The 16,131-nt window shown below is 53.1% G+C and overlaps 1 protein-coding gene across 4 annotated transcripts in view; it reads left to right on the top strand.

Moving 5' to 3' along the window:
• Window positions 1-1,336: 1,336 nt before the first annotated feature.
• The window catches only part of CC2D1B (coiled-coil and C2 domain containing 1B), a 21,061-nt gene continuing 6,266 nt past the window's right edge, over window positions 1,337-16,131 (top strand). The window contains exons 1-25 of one of the 4 annotated variants that reach the window (XM_017548787.2): window positions 1,338-1,493; window positions 3,297-3,383; window positions 4,804-4,948; window positions 5,927-6,033; window positions 6,413-6,568; window positions 6,988-7,113; window positions 7,305-7,464; window positions 7,649-7,821; window positions 8,000-8,075; window positions 8,190-8,297; window positions 8,387-8,517; window positions 8,801-8,873; window positions 9,085-9,209; window positions 9,640-9,757; window positions 9,840-10,012; window positions 10,397-10,522; window positions 11,083-11,141; window positions 11,223-11,339; window positions 11,705-11,778; window positions 11,888-11,946; window positions 12,097-12,148; window positions 12,609-12,708; window positions 12,850-12,940; window positions 13,878-14,007; window positions 14,282-14,978. In XM_017548787.2, the coding sequence (XP_017404276.1) occupies window positions 3,318-3,383; window positions 4,804-4,948; window positions 5,927-6,033; window positions 6,413-6,568; window positions 6,988-7,113; window positions 7,305-7,464; window positions 7,649-7,821; window positions 8,000-8,075; window positions 8,190-8,297; window positions 8,387-8,517; window positions 8,801-8,873; window positions 9,085-9,209; window positions 9,640-9,757; window positions 9,840-10,012; window positions 10,397-10,522; window positions 11,083-11,141; window positions 11,223-11,339; window positions 11,705-11,778; window positions 11,888-11,946; window positions 12,097-12,148; window positions 12,609-12,708; window positions 12,850-12,940; window positions 13,878-14,006 (2,544 nt within the window). In that variant the 5' untranslated portion in view covers window positions 1,338-1,493; window positions 3,297-3,317 and the 3' untranslated portion in view covers window position 14,007; window positions 14,282-14,978. Of the gene's footprint in view, window positions 1,494-3,296; window positions 3,384-4,803; window positions 4,949-5,926; window positions 6,034-6,412; window positions 6,569-6,987; window positions 7,114-7,304; window positions 7,465-7,648; window positions 7,822-7,999; window positions 8,076-8,189; window positions 8,298-8,386; window positions 8,518-8,800; window positions 8,874-9,084; window positions 9,210-9,621; window positions 9,758-9,839; window positions 10,013-10,396; window positions 10,523-11,082; window positions 11,142-11,222; window positions 11,340-11,704; window positions 11,779-11,887; window positions 11,947-12,096; window positions 12,149-12,608; window positions 12,709-12,849; window positions 12,941-13,877; window positions 14,008-14,281; window positions 14,979-16,131 lie in introns of those variants that run through there. The other 3 variants (XM_017548784.2, XM_017548786.2, XM_017548790.2) reach the window with 3 other exon arrangements.

Here is a 16,131-nt window from a genome sequence, read left to right as displayed (position 1 = left end):
AAAAAAAAAAAAATAGAAAGAAATTCCAAGGGCTTATCTTGAGACAGACAAACCAAGCCTAGAGACCTAGCTGCAAAATTCCGAAGATTACTTCAAGGCGGCTTGTCTACAGAGGGGCCATTCTGGAGATGAGACTAGCCCATGTTCCAGGTGGGCTGGGACCCAAGATAGCCACCAGAACAAGACACACAGATGTTGTACTCTGCATAATTCTTGCCTGCTTTCCATATCAAATTTTCCTTTTAAGACCTTTTCTTCCCCACCAAAATCTAAGCGGTTACTTTAGATGGGAATCAGGCCACTTCCCATTACTCGTCACTCGGTTTTTTTCGTTTTGGTTTGAGACAGGGTCTCACTGTGTCACCTGGGTTGGAGTGCAGTTGGCAGCTCATTGCAGCCTGGACCTCCCGGGCTAGAGCGATTCTCCCGCCTCAGCCTTTCCAGTAGCTGGGACTACAGGTACGCGCCACTGCATCCAGCTAATTCCTGTTATTTTTTGTAGAGGCAGGGTTTCGCCGTGTTGCACAGGCTGGTCTCAGACTCCTGAGTTCAATCTCTTGTTAACTGCACTCTGCAAGCTGCAGGGAGAAATCTGCGCTTCTTACAAAACTAGACTAAAACATATTTACTGATACTAAAGAGGTTGGTTTTGTAGTTCCCTGGGCAAATTATTTTCTCTGAGCCTCCGTTTCTTCTAGAGACATGTCCATCTTGCAGGATTGAGAACTGGATAAGCTTCATTATGAAAAGTAATTGGCACAAGCCTGGCAGAAAATGGGCACACTCCACTTCTCTCCCTAATACACCCCACGCCATTTGATTGCACAGCAGGGTAGGTGAGTGAGAATTTAGTGTTACACTCTCTAAAGTATTTAAGATGTGCAGCGAGTTCTGCCTGTCTGAAGTTTTCAATGGACAGGAAAAGAATACTTTAAGGTGCTGAATTATTAAGAAAAATGTGGTGGGCCCCATTTCCATTTCCCCAGATTTAAAGGACACGGGCAAGCAGGCGAACCCCGCCCCTGTCTCGCTTCTAGGGCGGAGCTTGGACCGGCCCCGCCCCTTACCCGGTGGGGCGGGGCAGGGGCGAGGGCTGGGTTAGATCCGGCGAGCGAACGCCCAGCGCCTCGGGCTGAGTGAAGGAGGAGGTTCGTCAGAGAGGCTGCAAGTGGGCGAGGGCTGGGCGTAGCGACCTCATTTGCGCTAGCCGGTGGACGCCCCAGCGGAATTGCCCAGAGCCGCTGTCCCGCGCTACCTGCCCGAAGGCGCCTGCGCGCTGAGAACCCCGCCCTGGTATCACCTGTCGGAGCCCCAGGCCCGCGTAGCCGTGCACATGCGCACTGCCAGCCGCCGGCCAGTGGGGTCACGTGTTGCGCGGGAGCCGCCTCCCCGGCGGGCGCTTCCTGTCGCTACCGCGGCGGCCCAGGGCCCGCGGGAGCCCAGGGCGGTGCCGGGTGGGAGAAGGCAGGGGTTTGGCTCGGATTCACCTTGAGGTATGCCGCGTCCCCACCCCTCGGCGTGGGGAGCTCTGGGGACCGCGGGGGAGATAGAGGCGGCGTGGGCAGGGCAGGGCGGCGCGCCCCGCGGCGCGGGAGTGGGGGTCCGGTGTCGCCTCCCCCTGCGGACTCCGCATCCCACCTCTCCTGAGGCCTGGCTCTGGCATCGGGGCCGCAGCCTTGGAGTGTCTGACCCGCCTCGTTTTCACCTGTGCAGGGGTCACTCCCGGGCCCGTGCCGCTCCCCCAAGTCCCGAAATCTGACACTCGGAGTCCCCCAGCGCCCGCCCGCCCGCGCACCCGCGTCCAGTCAGCTCCTCCGCCCGCTCCCCGCCGCCCCGACGCCGGCCAGCTGGCCTGGGCTGCGGCGAGATGCGCCGGCTTCCTGCCTCCTCCCCCTGCTTCCTGTGCACCTTCCCTTTGCTGCCAGAGTGGGGTGTCTGAAACACCGATACGATCCCGCCACTTCTTTCCCAGCGCCCTCAGAATAATGCCCAAACTCCTTTCGGCTTAGGGGTTTTCCTGTTCTGCCGCTTGCTCACGTTTCTATCTCGGCTTGTGTACTCGGGCCTCACCGCTTATCCCCCAGTCATATCAGGCCTCAGGTTTCCTTGTGCAGGCCAAGTTGTTCCCCACCTCAGAGTCATCAGGTGTTCCCTCGGCTTGGAATTCTATTCCCCTCCTTCCCCTAACTTCTTTGCGTGACTCAGCCCAGGCGTCACCGCCTCGAAGTCCCTTTTCTCCGAGTGCTGAAGAAGGGGTCACCTCAGGTCACCCATAGCCCTTAGGGCAATCCCTTGTAGTCCTCCTCCACCATCCATGTAAATGGTCCTTGTGGGCTGAGACCGTGTTAGATTCATTTCTGCACTCCCAGTGCCCAGCACAGGGTCTGACACAGGAGGTCCTGTGAATGACTGAGATCTTCATGGGAATCAGAATGCTGAGCCAGCTTTCTCCAGAGCACAGCTGTGAGATGGAAATTTGATGAAATGTCCTTGGATGATGAGAATGTTCTGTGTCTGCGCTGTCTGGTGGTAGCCCCTCACCACATGTGGCTGTTAAACACTTGGAATGTGTCTTGTGGCTGAGGGACTGGATTTTTAGCTTTATTTCATTTTAATTCATTGAAATTTAAAATTAAATAGCCACCTATGGCTTCCATAACAGCACAGTTTTGGAGCCTTTCTGAATTCTACCCAGCCTTCCACCCACCCTGAACCTAGAGTTACTTCCCTGAATGTGCTTTTTATTTTTATTTTTGTTTATTTTTATTTTTTGAGACGAAGTTTCGCTCTTGTTACCCAGGCTGGAGTGCAATGGCGCAATCTCGGCTCACCGCAACCTCCGCCTCCTGGGTTCAGGCAATTCTCCTGCCTCAGCCTCCTGAGTAGCTGGGATTACAGGCACGCGCCACCATGCCCAGCTAATTTTTTTTGTATTTTTAGTAGAGACGGGGTTTCACCATGTTGACCAGGATGGTCTCGATCTCTTGACCTCGTGATCCACCCACCTCGGCCTCCCAAAGTGCTGGGATTACAGGCGTGAGCCACCGCGCCCGGCTTGAATGTGCTTTTTAAATTTGAGTCCATTCAGAACACTCCCCAGTAAACCCATTAACAGGTGATCCCCATCCCTCCCATGGCCTGGGCTGCTTCACTGCTTTCATTGAAAGTAACCCATCCTTTGGTGTTCAGCATTGCCTTCTTTGGGAGTTTACCATCTGCGCCTTACCACAAATAGCACTGTTGGCGGCGGTGCTTATGGGCTACTCCAGCCTGAATCTCTGTAACTCTTCCACCAGATAGATATCTAGGCCGCCACGATGCCAGGGCCAAGACCTCGGAAGGGCCCTCAGGCCAGTGGCCAAGGCGTGGCCACTGCCAAGCAGGTATGGAACTTTACCTTCTAGACTCCTGCGTCAGTTTGGGGATGGGGGTCTCTAGACAGCTTAGGCATACTGGATCACATTTAGTTCCCCATTAGTTCAAAGACTTGGAGCAGTGCCTCCTGGAGGTGGCAGAGTCCTTAGACACCCTCTTTCTTGTCCCTACCACACACAAGTGGGGAGAGAGTTCAGGAATCTCCAAAGTTTAGAATGTTCTGATGGGACATCAGTGCTCTCACGGATTCCTCAGATAGCATCACAACTTCGCTTGTTAGCCAGGGATGCCAGGACGTGAGGGCTGTAGCCGGTGGGAAGACTTTACTGCTTATCGACAAATGGCTGTGGCCCAAGTGGAAGAACAGGGGGGCCTCCTCTCCAGTTTTCTTCCTTTATTTTTTCTGGGTCTAAGTCTTAAGACTTCTTAGTCCATTTTTAATGTCTTTAAAAGGTAAGAAAGGTGAGATAAAGGGCATAGACTCAAGTCACAAAGAGCTTGTTTTAAATTTCTGAGTCTCTCAGAAGACTGTTTCAGTTTCATCTGAACGTTGGGATAAAAATAGGATGTGGGCCAGGTTCGGTGGCACACACCAGCACTTTGGAAGGCAGAGGCTGATGGATCACCTGAGGTCAGGAGTTTGAAACCAGCCTGGCCAATATGGTGAAACCTTGTCTCTACTAAAAATACAAAATTATCCAGGTGTGGTGGCATGTGCCTGTAGTCCCAGCTACTTAGGCTGAGGCAGGAGAATTGCTTGAACCCAGGAGGCAGAGATTACAGTGAGCCAAGGTAGTGCCACTGTACTCTAGCCTTGGTGACAGAGAAGACTCTGTCTTAAAAAAAACAAAAAACACAGGATGTACCTCTACCTGGAGTAGTCAGATTCATGGAAACTGAATAATGGTGCTTACCAGAAGCTGGAAGGAGGGGAGGAAGGGGAGTTAATGTTTAATGGGTAGAAAGTGTGTTTTACAACATGACCAGAGTTCTGTAGATGGATGATGGCAATGGTAGCAGGATAGTGTGAATATCCTTATGCCATTGAACTCACCCTTGTGGTTAAGATGGTAAAATTCATGTTGTATGTGTTTTACCACAGTTTTAAAAAATAGGACCTACTCTTCAGAATTGTGAGAATTAACTGGGATAGTTAAGATAATCACATAGAACACTAAGAACAGGGCATGGCAGCTGTTGCTGTTAGTACTAATAATGGTAGTGTGGTCTTACTGGTTTTTTTTGTTGAGTCTCTAGGGAGGTAAGTGTCTCAAGGAGTAATGTTGAAGGCCTCAGTTTCTTTCTGCACATGGGGCCTCACAGACTGAGGGAGCCACTGATTGGGACGTTGAGAGCCCAAGTTTGGCTCTGGAGCTGGACTCTACCCTGCTTGTTGTGTGGTACCTAAGAGTCCTGCTCTGCTCTCAGCTGGGGCTCTTTGTGGAGTTTGGCCCTGAGGACATGCTGCTGGGTATGGATGAGGCTGAAGATGATGAGGACCTGGAGGCTGAGCTGCTGGCCCTCACAGGGGAAGCACAACCCACAGGCAAGAAGCCAGCACCCAAGGGGCAGGGTGAGTTTGGACACCGCACTGGGCTCGGGGCTGGGACAAGATGGGCACCGGCTGGTGGTAGAGGGGTTCCCTTGCAGCTGGAGGGAGCCAGCCTGATCCCATTGTCCTTCCAATACCCATATGCCTTCTGCAGCCTTCTTGCCAAGAGGCAGCCCCGCCCTGCTTCCTCACCTTGTGTCATAACCTGGGCTGGCCCCTCCCCATTGTGGACAAATCTGATTCTCAGACTGACTCAGGTCTCCATCCTTAGCCCTAGCCAGGGTACTGGTGTAGGGTAGGGGCCCAGTTAGCCAGACTGAACTGAGTACATAGGAAGTACATAGAAATTGCGTATAAAGAGTAAGTGGAATCTCCCTCCACAGCCCATATGAGAAACAGAGACTTTAGGCCTGGGAGGAACAGGAGGTCTAAATCTTCCTGTCTTTTCACCTGGAACCCTCGAGAGAGAATCCCTCCACTCATCCCCCACCATCCCGTGTGTCCCTGAGCTGAGGATAATGGGAGGACCTGGGAAGGGGCTCACTGCTCCTGCTTTGGGGTGGCACAAGACTAGGTTTGAATCCTAGCTCTGCCACTTAGTAGGATTGCAATGATAGGAAAATTAATGTTGAAACTTTCTCAGTTTAATATATGAAAAGGGGATATTATCCATCTTGCAGATTTGTTGTGAAGCTCAGTTGGACTTTGAAAATCTTTACAGATGTGACAGGTGTGGTTGGAGAAAGTGGATGGCATGTCAGGCTACTGTAGGTGGAGGTGCAGAGAAAGGAGCAGCTTGTTGCTTGGTGGGGGGCCCCAGAAGGTTTCCCTGCTGAGGGTCTTTTGAACTGGGTCTTAAAGGAAGGGCAGTTTTCCATGTGGGACTCTGCTGTGGGAGGGAAGGGGGATTTCTGCCTGGGTGGATCTACCAAGCCCCTCCTTTACTTATCCCAGACCTTATCTGAGTTGTGCTGACCTGCTGTGACCTTCTTCTCCCAGCCCCCCTGCCCATGGCCCACATTGAGAAGTTGGCAGCAGACTGTATGCAGGATGTGGAGGAGGAGGAGGAGGAGGAGGAAGGGCTGGAGGAAGATGCAGAGCTGCTGGTGCGTCTGCCAGGCTGGTATCCCAGGGCCCTGTGGCAAGCTCAGGCGTGGTAGAGGAGAGGGCAGTGGAGAGGAGGGCGGCAGTGCCCCTCTGTTCTCTGACTCTGAATTGAGTGCTTGCCCCTCCTGGCTATACAGTGGGCAGCATGTCTCTTTGACCTCTGGTCTAAGCTCTGCAGTTGGGGATTCTCAGATTTGGAGTTATTACTGTTTTCAAGGCTATCCTCAATCAGATTAAAGAAATGTTTTGGTGAAGGAGACTCAGGCACAGTGATTAATTTTGGGCAATATTGCTGGGAGAGGGTCCTTTACTTTCAGGTCGTGTTGTGGGTATGGTCTTAAGGCCCACAAGCTCCTGGGCTGTGTTTTGTCTCCCTAGACGGAGCTACAGGAGGTCTTAGGTGTGGACGAGGAGACTGAGCCCCTGGATGGTGATGAGGCAGCTGACCCAGGCAGCTCTGAGGAGAAGGGCCTGGAAGACACTAAACCTCCAGTGCAGACAGCCATCCTGACAGCCTCAGCCCCAGCAGCTCAGGTGGGTTCTGGAGGAGGGGCCCTGTGCCTCTGATGCTTCTGTGTGCCCAGACATAATGTGTGTGGCCTGGTCTGCACAGCAAGGCTGCAGTCACCCTTTCCAGGACCCTCCTCCAACAGCCGCCCCAAGCAGAAACAGCACAAGAAACTCCTCCACGGCCGCCAGCCTCAAAGGCCTCTCTGTTCTCCCAGACCACCCCCGGAAGCCATTTCCTGGCTTCCACTAATTGAGCCTCTGTATTTGCCTCTGCCATGGCCTCTGGCCTCTCCAGTGAGCCTTTGCTTCCTTCCTTGAGACTTTTAGGCTCTTGTTTCTCCTGGAGTCCCAGAGCTCCATCTTCTGGGGCAGCTTCCGCACAGGGAGAATGGTAGGCCTAGCAGGCCTTGGAGTAGCCAGGCCCTTAGCTGAATTGTTCATAGGCCGGAGAATCTAAGGGGCTACACACTTTGCTGGAGGAACGGATTCGCAACTACCGGGAGGCTGCAGCCAGCGCCAAGGAGGCAGGCGAAGCAGCCAAAGCCAGGCGCTGTGACCGTGGCCTGAAGGTGAGTCAGGCCAGGCTGGGAGCAGGGCAGGGGAGGGGGCTGCATGGAAGGCGGCTGGTGGAGATTGCCCCAGTGGAGGGGAAATTACCCCACTAGACTTTGGTGGTTGGGGGGGCCACCCCTGGCTTGTCTTGGAGCAGGGACTTGGCTGAGATGGCTGGCTGGGTTTCTGGACCAGTTCTCTTCCTCAGACCTTGGAGTCACAGCTAGCCGCTGTGAGGAGAGGCAGAAAGATCAATGAGGATGAGATCCCACCTCCAGTGGCCTTAGGAAAGAGGCCCCTGGTCCCTGAGGAACCAGCCAACAGGAGCCCTGAGGCAGACCCTCCAGCTCCCCCTGTCTTGGAGTCAGGTATTACAGATGCCCAAATCCTGTCCTAGTTCCCGGGTTTTAGCTCACAGCCCGTCTTCCCAGCCTGCCACCATGTTCATTACCATTGGTGACATCCTCCCCAGGATGTCATCAGGTCATCGAGGTCTTTGGGCATGTTCTGTGATCCTCATGTGCTCTCTGGGGACTGTTTGTTTCCCTATAGACAACCCCTCCCAACCTGAGACCAGCCTCCCTGGCATTTCTGCCCAGCCCGATTCAGACCCAGACCCTCGGGCCCTGCTGTCATCCCGACAGAGAGAGTACCAAGTGGCTGCCCTCAGTGCCAAGCGGGCTGGAGATCTAGACCATGCCCGAGAGCTCATGAGGATTGGGAAGGTATGGCATCTGGCTCAGGGCTTGTGTCCCACCCCTCATTTTGTAGATGGGGGAAATTGAGGCTCAGAGAGGGAACTAGACTGGGCTTGAGTGAGATTGGCTTAAGGGGCAGTTGTTTCAGCTCAGGCTCTTGGGGTGCTCTGGCTTTCACCCATACTTGCTTTTCTGACTTCTGCAGAGATTTGGTGCTGTCCTGGAGGCCCTGGAGAAGGGGCAGCCCGTGGATCTGAGTGCCATGCCCCCGGCACCTGAGGGTCAGTATGGGGACAGTGCAGGGATCTGCTCAGGCTTGGGTGGGGTTGGGAAGGAGTAGCAGGCCTGGGGCCGGCCAGGCCCTCCTACCTATACCTCTGCTCTGGGTCCCCCAGATCTGAATCCCTGGCAGGCTTCTCAGGCCCCCACAGCACCCTCAGTCATTCCCCCAGCCATGGAGCGAGTGCAGCCAGTGATGGCCCCTGACGTCCCAGCAACCCCAGGTAGGGCAGGATGGTGGGACTGTGGCGTGGGGACCTGTGGGCATCGTAGGGGCAGGCTGAGCTGATGCCCATTCCTTCTCCCCTTCAAGTGACCCCTACAGAGTCACAGACAGTGCTAGATGCCCTGCAGCAGAGACTGAACAAGTACCTCGAGGCGGGCATCCAGGCCCGGAGTGGTGGCGATGAGCGCAAGGCGCGAATGCATGAGCGCATTGCCAAGGTGGGCCGACAGCTGTGGAGCCCTGGCCCGTGTGGCCTCTTCCCTGGTTGGATGCTCTGTTTCGCTGGTCTTCTGGCTAGCCCTGTTCTTTTCTGAACCTTCATCTGTCTGTCTCTCTGGGGCTCTTGCTGCCTCAGGGTTCTTTTCTTCTCCCAGGGCTGCTGTCTTTCCACCAGTCTCCCTCTCCTTGCCCTACTGTGTGTCATGGTGTGGGGTGGGGGTCGCGGGGGTTGGGGTGCCGTGCGGGTTGCTGCTGACCACAGGCCCCTCCCTTCCCATGTAGCAATATCAAGATGCTATTCGAGCACACCGAGCAGGACGGAAAGTCAACTTTGCTGAGTTGCCTGTTCCTCCAGGTGAGTGGGGCATGGCCCAGGGGCTCTGTTAAGGAGGTGGTCCCTGGTCAAGAAGGGAATGGTGGACGGCAAGTGGGGATGACTTCTTATGCGTGTGCCTCCCTGCTGTGGAGCCACCCATCCCAGCCATGCCGCAGCTGAGCCAGGGTGGCTTTGTGCTTCTCTGAGGCTGCTCCCCTGCCCCTCCATGCTCTGTCTTTCTCTCCCACAGGATTTCCCCCCATCCCTGGCCTGGAGCCCACTATGGGTGTCGAGGAGGACACAGTGGCAGCAACATTGGCAGCTGCAGAGAAACTGGTCTCCGCAGGGGCCCTCGCTGATGAAGATGAAGATGAGGTTTGGCTGAGGGCTTGACTCCAGGGCTGGTGGGGAGAACAGCAGGTGAGGGGTAAACCCAGACCCTGTTGTCCATACTAATAGGCCCAGTAAGGTACATATTTTTTCTCCCATTGTATAGAGAAAAAAACTTGCCGAAGGACACCTAGCTAGGAAATAGCAGAGCTAGGATTCAAACCAAGGTCTTTCTGAATCCAGAGTTCTGGCTCTATCCCCATTACCCTACAGTCTCCTGTTTGGGGAGGCTAGCTATGAGAGCTTCTGAGGCTGCTTCTAGCTTTCAGATCTTTTAGGACCCAGGAAGAGAAGCCACCCATCTCAGGTTACACAGCGATTTAGTGCAGCGTTAGAAAGACAGCCCAAGTCTGGGAGCTGCCATGGCCATGCTAGGGAGCAGATCCCCTCCTAACAGCCTCCTGGGCACCTGCAGGGCGAGCCCCCAGCACGGGCCCCAGTGGCCAAGAGACCTGCACAGCCTGTGGTCCCTTCATCCCAGCCCCTGCCTGAGCCCAAGGCCTCAAGTTCTAAGGAGTCACCGAGTCCATCTGGTGAGTTGGGGACAAGCAGGGCGAAGAACTGAGGACCTAGTGAGGGCAGGTGTGGCCCTAACCAGTGGCCTTCTCCCTTCAGTGCGGGAGCAGCTAGCACTGCTGGAGGCACGGAAACTGCAGTACCAGCGGGCAGCCCTGCAGGCCAAGCGAAGCCGGGACCTGGAGCAGGCCAAAGCCCATCTGCGAGTGGCCAAACGTCTTGAGGCTCAGATCATCCAGGCCCGAGCTGGCAGACCTGTTGATCTATCCAAGGTGAGTCCCACCTCGTTAACCACCAGGACTTCTCAGGTGGAGAAGGTGGGCGGCAGGCGTTACAGACTGAGCGAAGGCAGCTTCTGGGATGAGGTGGGGTTTGGGCAGGACATAATGACAACCGGGAAAGAGCCTTTTGCTTATGCCCCTCTACCTCACAGCCAGGGGAAGGGAAAGTGGGCTGCCCGTTGTCAGAGATGGCAAGGCAGGATTAGGCCATGGGAGGCAGAGTGTTATCTTAGGATAGAGTGGGAGGCAATGAGTTGCCATCACTGGAGTTTAGGAGAAGCTGAAGAATTGTTTAGTTTGGGTTCATGTCTTTGTTGTACTTGGGAGAGGAGTAATCTGACTCTTGGGGCCCGAGGGGCCTTGTTACCTGGGTAGGTGCCTTCACCCTTGACGGATGAGGAGGGTGACTTCATCCTCATCCACCACGAGGACCTGCGACTCTCCCAGAAGGCCGAGGAGGTGTATGCCCAGCTGCAAAAAATGCTTCTGGAGCAACAAGAGGTCAGCAGGCCCCTTTTCTGTTCCTCCCCTCTGTGCCCACAGCCCCCTGTGGAGGAAGGCCTGGAGCTCAGACCACACGGCTCTGGACTCAGATTCCTAGCTCTTCCACTTACTGTGTGACTTGCACAAGGCACTTTCCTCTCTGAACTGCATTTTCCTCATCTATGAGTTGGGATGATAATACCCCTTTTTTGGGGTGGTTACAGAGTTCAAACGAAAAGAGTTGAGGGAAAGAAGGCTGTGATGTGTGTGTATGTTTGTTTATGTATCTATCTGAACTGCTGCCTGTTCTGGAAAGTCTGCCTTCTGAGGGGATGTTTGAATTAGGTTTTGACGGAAAGAGTTGCTAATTTGGGAAATGGCTGTCCTCAGAAGAGGAAATATCAAGTGTAGGCAGAGAAGCGTGGTGGGACTTGGGAATAGTGCTCTTGGGGGATGTGTTGTGGCAGGAGAGAAGTGAAGCTACAAAGGAAGGTAAGCTTTGAGAAGTCAATCCTTGAGTGCCAGCCAAGATAGGTCCTGCTCTGGGCTCGGGAGTCACTCTGGGTCCCTGTTTTCAGAAGTGCCTGCTGTTCTCCAAGCAGTTCATGCACCAGGGCAACGTGGCTGAGACCACCCGGTAAGCGCAAGGGCTGGGGCTTAGCTCATGGGGTAGGGAGCAGAAAATGCACCATTATGCTGGTGTACCCATCCCCATTAGATTTGAGAAGCTTGCTCAGGACTGCAAGAAACAGCTGGAGATACTGCAGCTGGCCCAGGCTCAGGGCCTCGACCCTCCCAGCCACCACTTTGAGATGAAGACATTCCAGACTGTGAGGTACCAAGGCCTAGGGAAACAGGGGCTCCAGGCAGGGAGGGGCAGGAGGCTGGGAGCCCAGGCCAGAGACTTATACCCCTTTAGTGAGGCTTCCTAAGCCTGGTCCTGCCTCTTGTGGGCACTGGGGCTGCTGAGGAGTAGGGCAAGGTGCATGCCAGTGAAGAGCGCACAGCTGTCTGGGTGCTATGGAAAGAGCTCTGGACCATAAGTCAGAGACCAAGGTTTGCATACCAGCTCTGGCTTCCCTCTGTGGGCCCATGCCCCTCCTGTCACCACCCAGCGGGGCAGACAGGCCCTGGAAGTAGGGATCTTGTTCCACCACTGTCCTTCATTTTGAGCATTTTCTCCTTTCCTCTTGGCTCTAGGATCTTCTCAGAACTCAACAGCACAGAAATGCATCTGATCATTGTCCGGGGAATGAACCTACCAGCCCCTCCAGGTAACCCAAGGGCCGCCCATACTCCAGGAGGCTCTTGCCCGGACACTCCACCCCAAGTGCTAGGCTCCTGGCCACTCCCTCTGATGCTACTCCCTTTTCTCCTTCCCAGGGGTGACTCCCGATGACCTGGATGCTTTTGTGCGGTTTGAGTTTCACTACCCTAACTCGGTGAGGTTCAGGTAGTAGATGTTCTGAAACCCACCTTGCGTTCCAGGACCCTGTGCTTTCTTCCCATCCCTGGGAGGCCTGGCTGCAGTGCCTGCCCTGTGTGCCTCTGTGTTTATTTACTGTCCTGACTTCTCTCTCCTCACCGCTTAGGAGCAGGCTCAAAAAAGCAAAACAGCTGTGGTGAAGAACACAAACTCTCCAGGTGAGGGCCACACACGGATCTCTTCCTCCTCCCTCTCAAAGTATGTGAGCAGCACTGGTGTTTCCAGAACGGGTTCCCTTCTATGTCCTTACTTGATTCCACCCCACTTGGGAGTTAAAGGTGCTATTAACATGCCTCTTGAGTTGTTGGAGAAACATGCAGAGAGGTACAGGGACTTGCCTGGGGCCTCATGGCAAGAAGGTGGTAGAAATGGGATATGAACCCAGGAATTCTGTAATTCTGTATCCCAATTCCAAGTCTTTCCTACTTTGTTATAATCTATGCTTAAAAAGAGAAAAAAAAAAAAAAAACCAAAAAACAAAAACTCGCTTCCAAGGCCAGGACCTCAATGGTCTACCACCCTTTGGAGGTAGTCACCCCGAACTGCAGGGCCTCTATTTCTACTTCCTCACGAAATCCCAAGAGCCAAGCCTCTCCTTGCTTTTTCCCACTTTTACAGAATTTGATCAACTCTTCAAACTAAACATCAACCGAAATCACCGGAGCTTCAAGAGGGTGATCCAGAGCAAAGGCATCAAGTTTGAGATCTTCCACAAGGGGTGAGGCTCCCATGGGTCACACTGCCACATGGGCCAGGAGGAGGGAAGAGCATTTGTGACTGCTGCCCCTGTATAAGTTCAGCCAGCATGTCCCTGCCTTCCTTGCCCAGTCCAATCCCCTGCTGCCTCTTGGCTCCCCAGGTCCTTCTTCAGAAGCGACAAGCTAGTTGGCACAGCACACCTGAAACTGGAGCGGCTGGAGAATGAGTGTGAGATCAGAGAAATTGTGGAGGTAGGGCCTGGGGTGTGGGCAAGCCAGAGGGCTTGGTACGAGAAGAGCCAGTATGCACTGAACACCACACGTTGTTGTAGGTTTTTATGCTCATTACTTAATTTGAAATTCTTCACAAGTTTGCTTAGAGTAGGTGGAATCCTCATTTCACAGATGGAGAGGTTCAGAGGTCTGAGAAATTTCTAGAGGGACCCAGCAGAAGGCAGCCTACTCCTTAAGTTTCCATGAACTCAAGGATTCCACAGGCAAGGACTATACAAGCTTGCTGCTGACAAATGAGGAAACTCAGGTCTGAAAGGAAAGGGGGTTCTGTAAGCTCAAATGGTGTATCCTTGGCAGAGCCACGACCAGCCCTTTACTGATGGGCTTTTCCCGCTGCAGCACACCTGCCCCCACTGCCTGGATGACTTGTTCTTATGTGGGCCCTGGTCTCTATTAGAGCCACTGAGAGTGGTTGGACTTCTTGGGCCTCTTGTACTGCTTTGCACCCTACCTGCCCCATCTTCTGCCCAGAAGGAGGAGTATTATGTTGAATGGGAAGGAACCCTGGGCATGGGGTTCTAGTGCTGACCCTGTCAGCGTCATCTACTTCTCTTTCGGCCATCTGTGACGTGAGGGTTTGGGATCAGTGGAAGGTGGCTTTCTTCAAGCCAATGTTTCTTCTAGAAGTTTCTGTGGGGATTGAGGAGAAAATGAAGTGAACAGAGCTCTAGGATGCTTGTCTAGATTCATTTCTTACTTTTTTAAGTAAGACTCACCTAAAACCACCAACTCCTCCTCCAAATACTGGGAGGGTAGGGTTATCATGTATGGAGACTCTTGCATTCACACCACGGACATCTTAGCTCCTCTCACATCTTTCCTGGGAATGTAGGGACCTGCCTCTCCCCATTCTGTGTCCCCTTAGTTACCGTCTCCCTCTCTGTGGTCCTCACAGGTCCTAGATGGAAGGAAGCCCACCGGGGGAAAGCTGGAGGTGAAGGTGAGGCTGCGGGAGCCTCTGAGTGGCCAGGACATGCAGACGGTCACTGAGAATTGGCTGGTCCTGGATCCCAGGGGCTTGTGAGGTGGGCAGCTCTCTGGGCCTCCAGAACCTTTGCCCCCTTTTACTTTTACCTTCAACTGGTAGCTGAAAAGAAAACCTAGGAGTTTCTCATCTATAAGAAAGACCAAGAGGCCAAACTGTTAGGGCTTAAGGGACTGAGTTTCTGATGTTCCTCAATAGAACTGGGAAGAAAAGGTAACCTTCCAAGATTTAACTGTCTTCAGGAAACCTTTCTAAAATCTTCGTGTCTTCACTACAGTTTAGACTGACTTCCTGTGCTTTGCACCCCTGTATAGCCGATGGTGAGCACCAGGAGAGAAGTCAGGCCGCGGCTGTGCAGGAGTTGACTTTCCCAGCTTTGCTGGCTTCAGAAGCTTTTGTACATAAGAGAGATGCTGCTACCCAAGCACCAAAGACCTGTTAAGCATGTGCACTACTGACCACGACCCAGGTCTTTCCTGTTATTGGCCCCTCTGGGGCCTCTACAGAAAGAGGCTGGGTTTCCAGGCACCCATCTCCCCTCTGTCTCCTCCTGCCCCCAGTCTGGATGAGGGCAAGGACACCTTTGTTGCTCTATGTCATGGAGTCCTGCAGCCCCTTAATTCCTGTGTGGCAATTATGTGCAGCTTACACCTGCCTCCAGTTGCGCCATTTCTAGATGTGCCTTTAAAAGACATAACTGGGATGGGAGAACTTGAGGGTGATTGGGAGCCTCCCCTGCTGAGGGTGGGGTCAGGGTTCCATGACTCCTGTGGGCCAGTGCTAGCCTGTCCCAGACACCTCTGTTACCCCAGCTCTGCCTGTGCCTTTGTCCCTGACAGCTGCTGCACTAGCCTTCCTGCTTCCCTAAGGACTTAGTGGAGGAGGAAAGTTGTTTTTGGTACTACTTGGTGGGAAGTAAGGGGAAGGTTGGATCTTGGGTTTGGTCTACCCAAGAAAAAAGACTGTTAACTGGAAGGAAAATATATATATATATATATAAAATTTTATGTAGCCATTTTTATTTAGGAAACTAAATCTAATTCATTATAGGGATTTTATACTCAACTACACAGAGTATCCATCAAAGTCCTGCTCCCTGTCACTTTTTTTTTTTTTTTTTGATACGGAGGAGTTTCGCTCTTGTCACCCAGGCTGGAGTGCAATGGCACGATCTCGGCTCACTGCAACCTCCGCCTCCTGGGTTCAGGCATTTCTCCTGCCTCAGCCTCCTGAGTAACTGGGATTACAGGCACGCGCCACCATGCCCAGCTGATTTTTTTTAGTTTTTTAGTAGAGACGGGGTTTCACCCAGGATGGTCTTGATCTCTTGACCTCGTGATCCACCTGCCTCGGCCTCCCAAAGTGCTGGGATTACAGGCGTGAGCCACCGCGCCCGGCTCCCTGTCACTTTTTAAAAGCTAGGGTAGCAGTAACGTGACAACCTACTGCTACCTTCCTCTTGAGAGAGGGCAGGGAAAGCCTTTCCTCTTCAGCTCGTTACCTGGAAGACTTAAGTTTTTTCTAAGAAATTCTCCTTTGGCTTTGTTTTTCTGAATGGATGGAGACTATGAAGGGGTTTGTAGTTGTAATAGATTTAATATTCAAAACTGAAATACTCCACATTTCTTAGAAATACCCCATCTTCCCCAACACCCTTTTTGAAGCATTAATTCAAGATCAACAAAGCATTCCTCAAGATCACCTTGGAAAAAGGTTAAAGTGAAGCAAATATATTCAGCTTACTGATCACTATAGTATTGCATAAGCACAGCTCAAGAATTGAGCCTTGGTGTGTGTGTCCTTTTGGGCCATAACAGGGCTGGATCATGCTTCCCTGCCCTTAAAAGCAAAGATTTTAGTGGGTCACAGAGTGGGAACTACACACAAGTGACTTTTTTCCCCAGGAGCCCTCTGGCCAATCTTATCAGAAGTGAGCTACCAAAACTTCCACAGATGTGAGATTTAACACTTAATTGCAGTCACCTGTATGAGAGACCGCAGATCATTTCAATCTAGAATGAAAAGGGGGACAGTAGCCGGGCGCGGTGGCTCACGCCTGTAATCCCAGCACTTCGGGAGGCCGAGGCGGGTGGATCACGAGGTCAAGAGATGGAGACCATCCTGGTCAACATGGTGAAACCCCGTCTCTACTAAAAATACAAAA

Source organism: Cebus imitator, unplaced genomic scaffold, assembly GCF_001604975.1.
Source record: "Cebus imitator isolate Cc_AM_T3 unplaced genomic scaffold, Cebus_imitator-1.0 Scaffold214, whole genome shotgun sequence".
Taxonomy (NCBI): domain Eukaryota; kingdom Metazoa; phylum Chordata; class Mammalia; order Primates; family Cebidae; genus Cebus; species Cebus imitator.
Note: the sequence above shows the minus strand (reverse complement) of the source record. Positions and strands in the feature narration are given on the sequence as shown.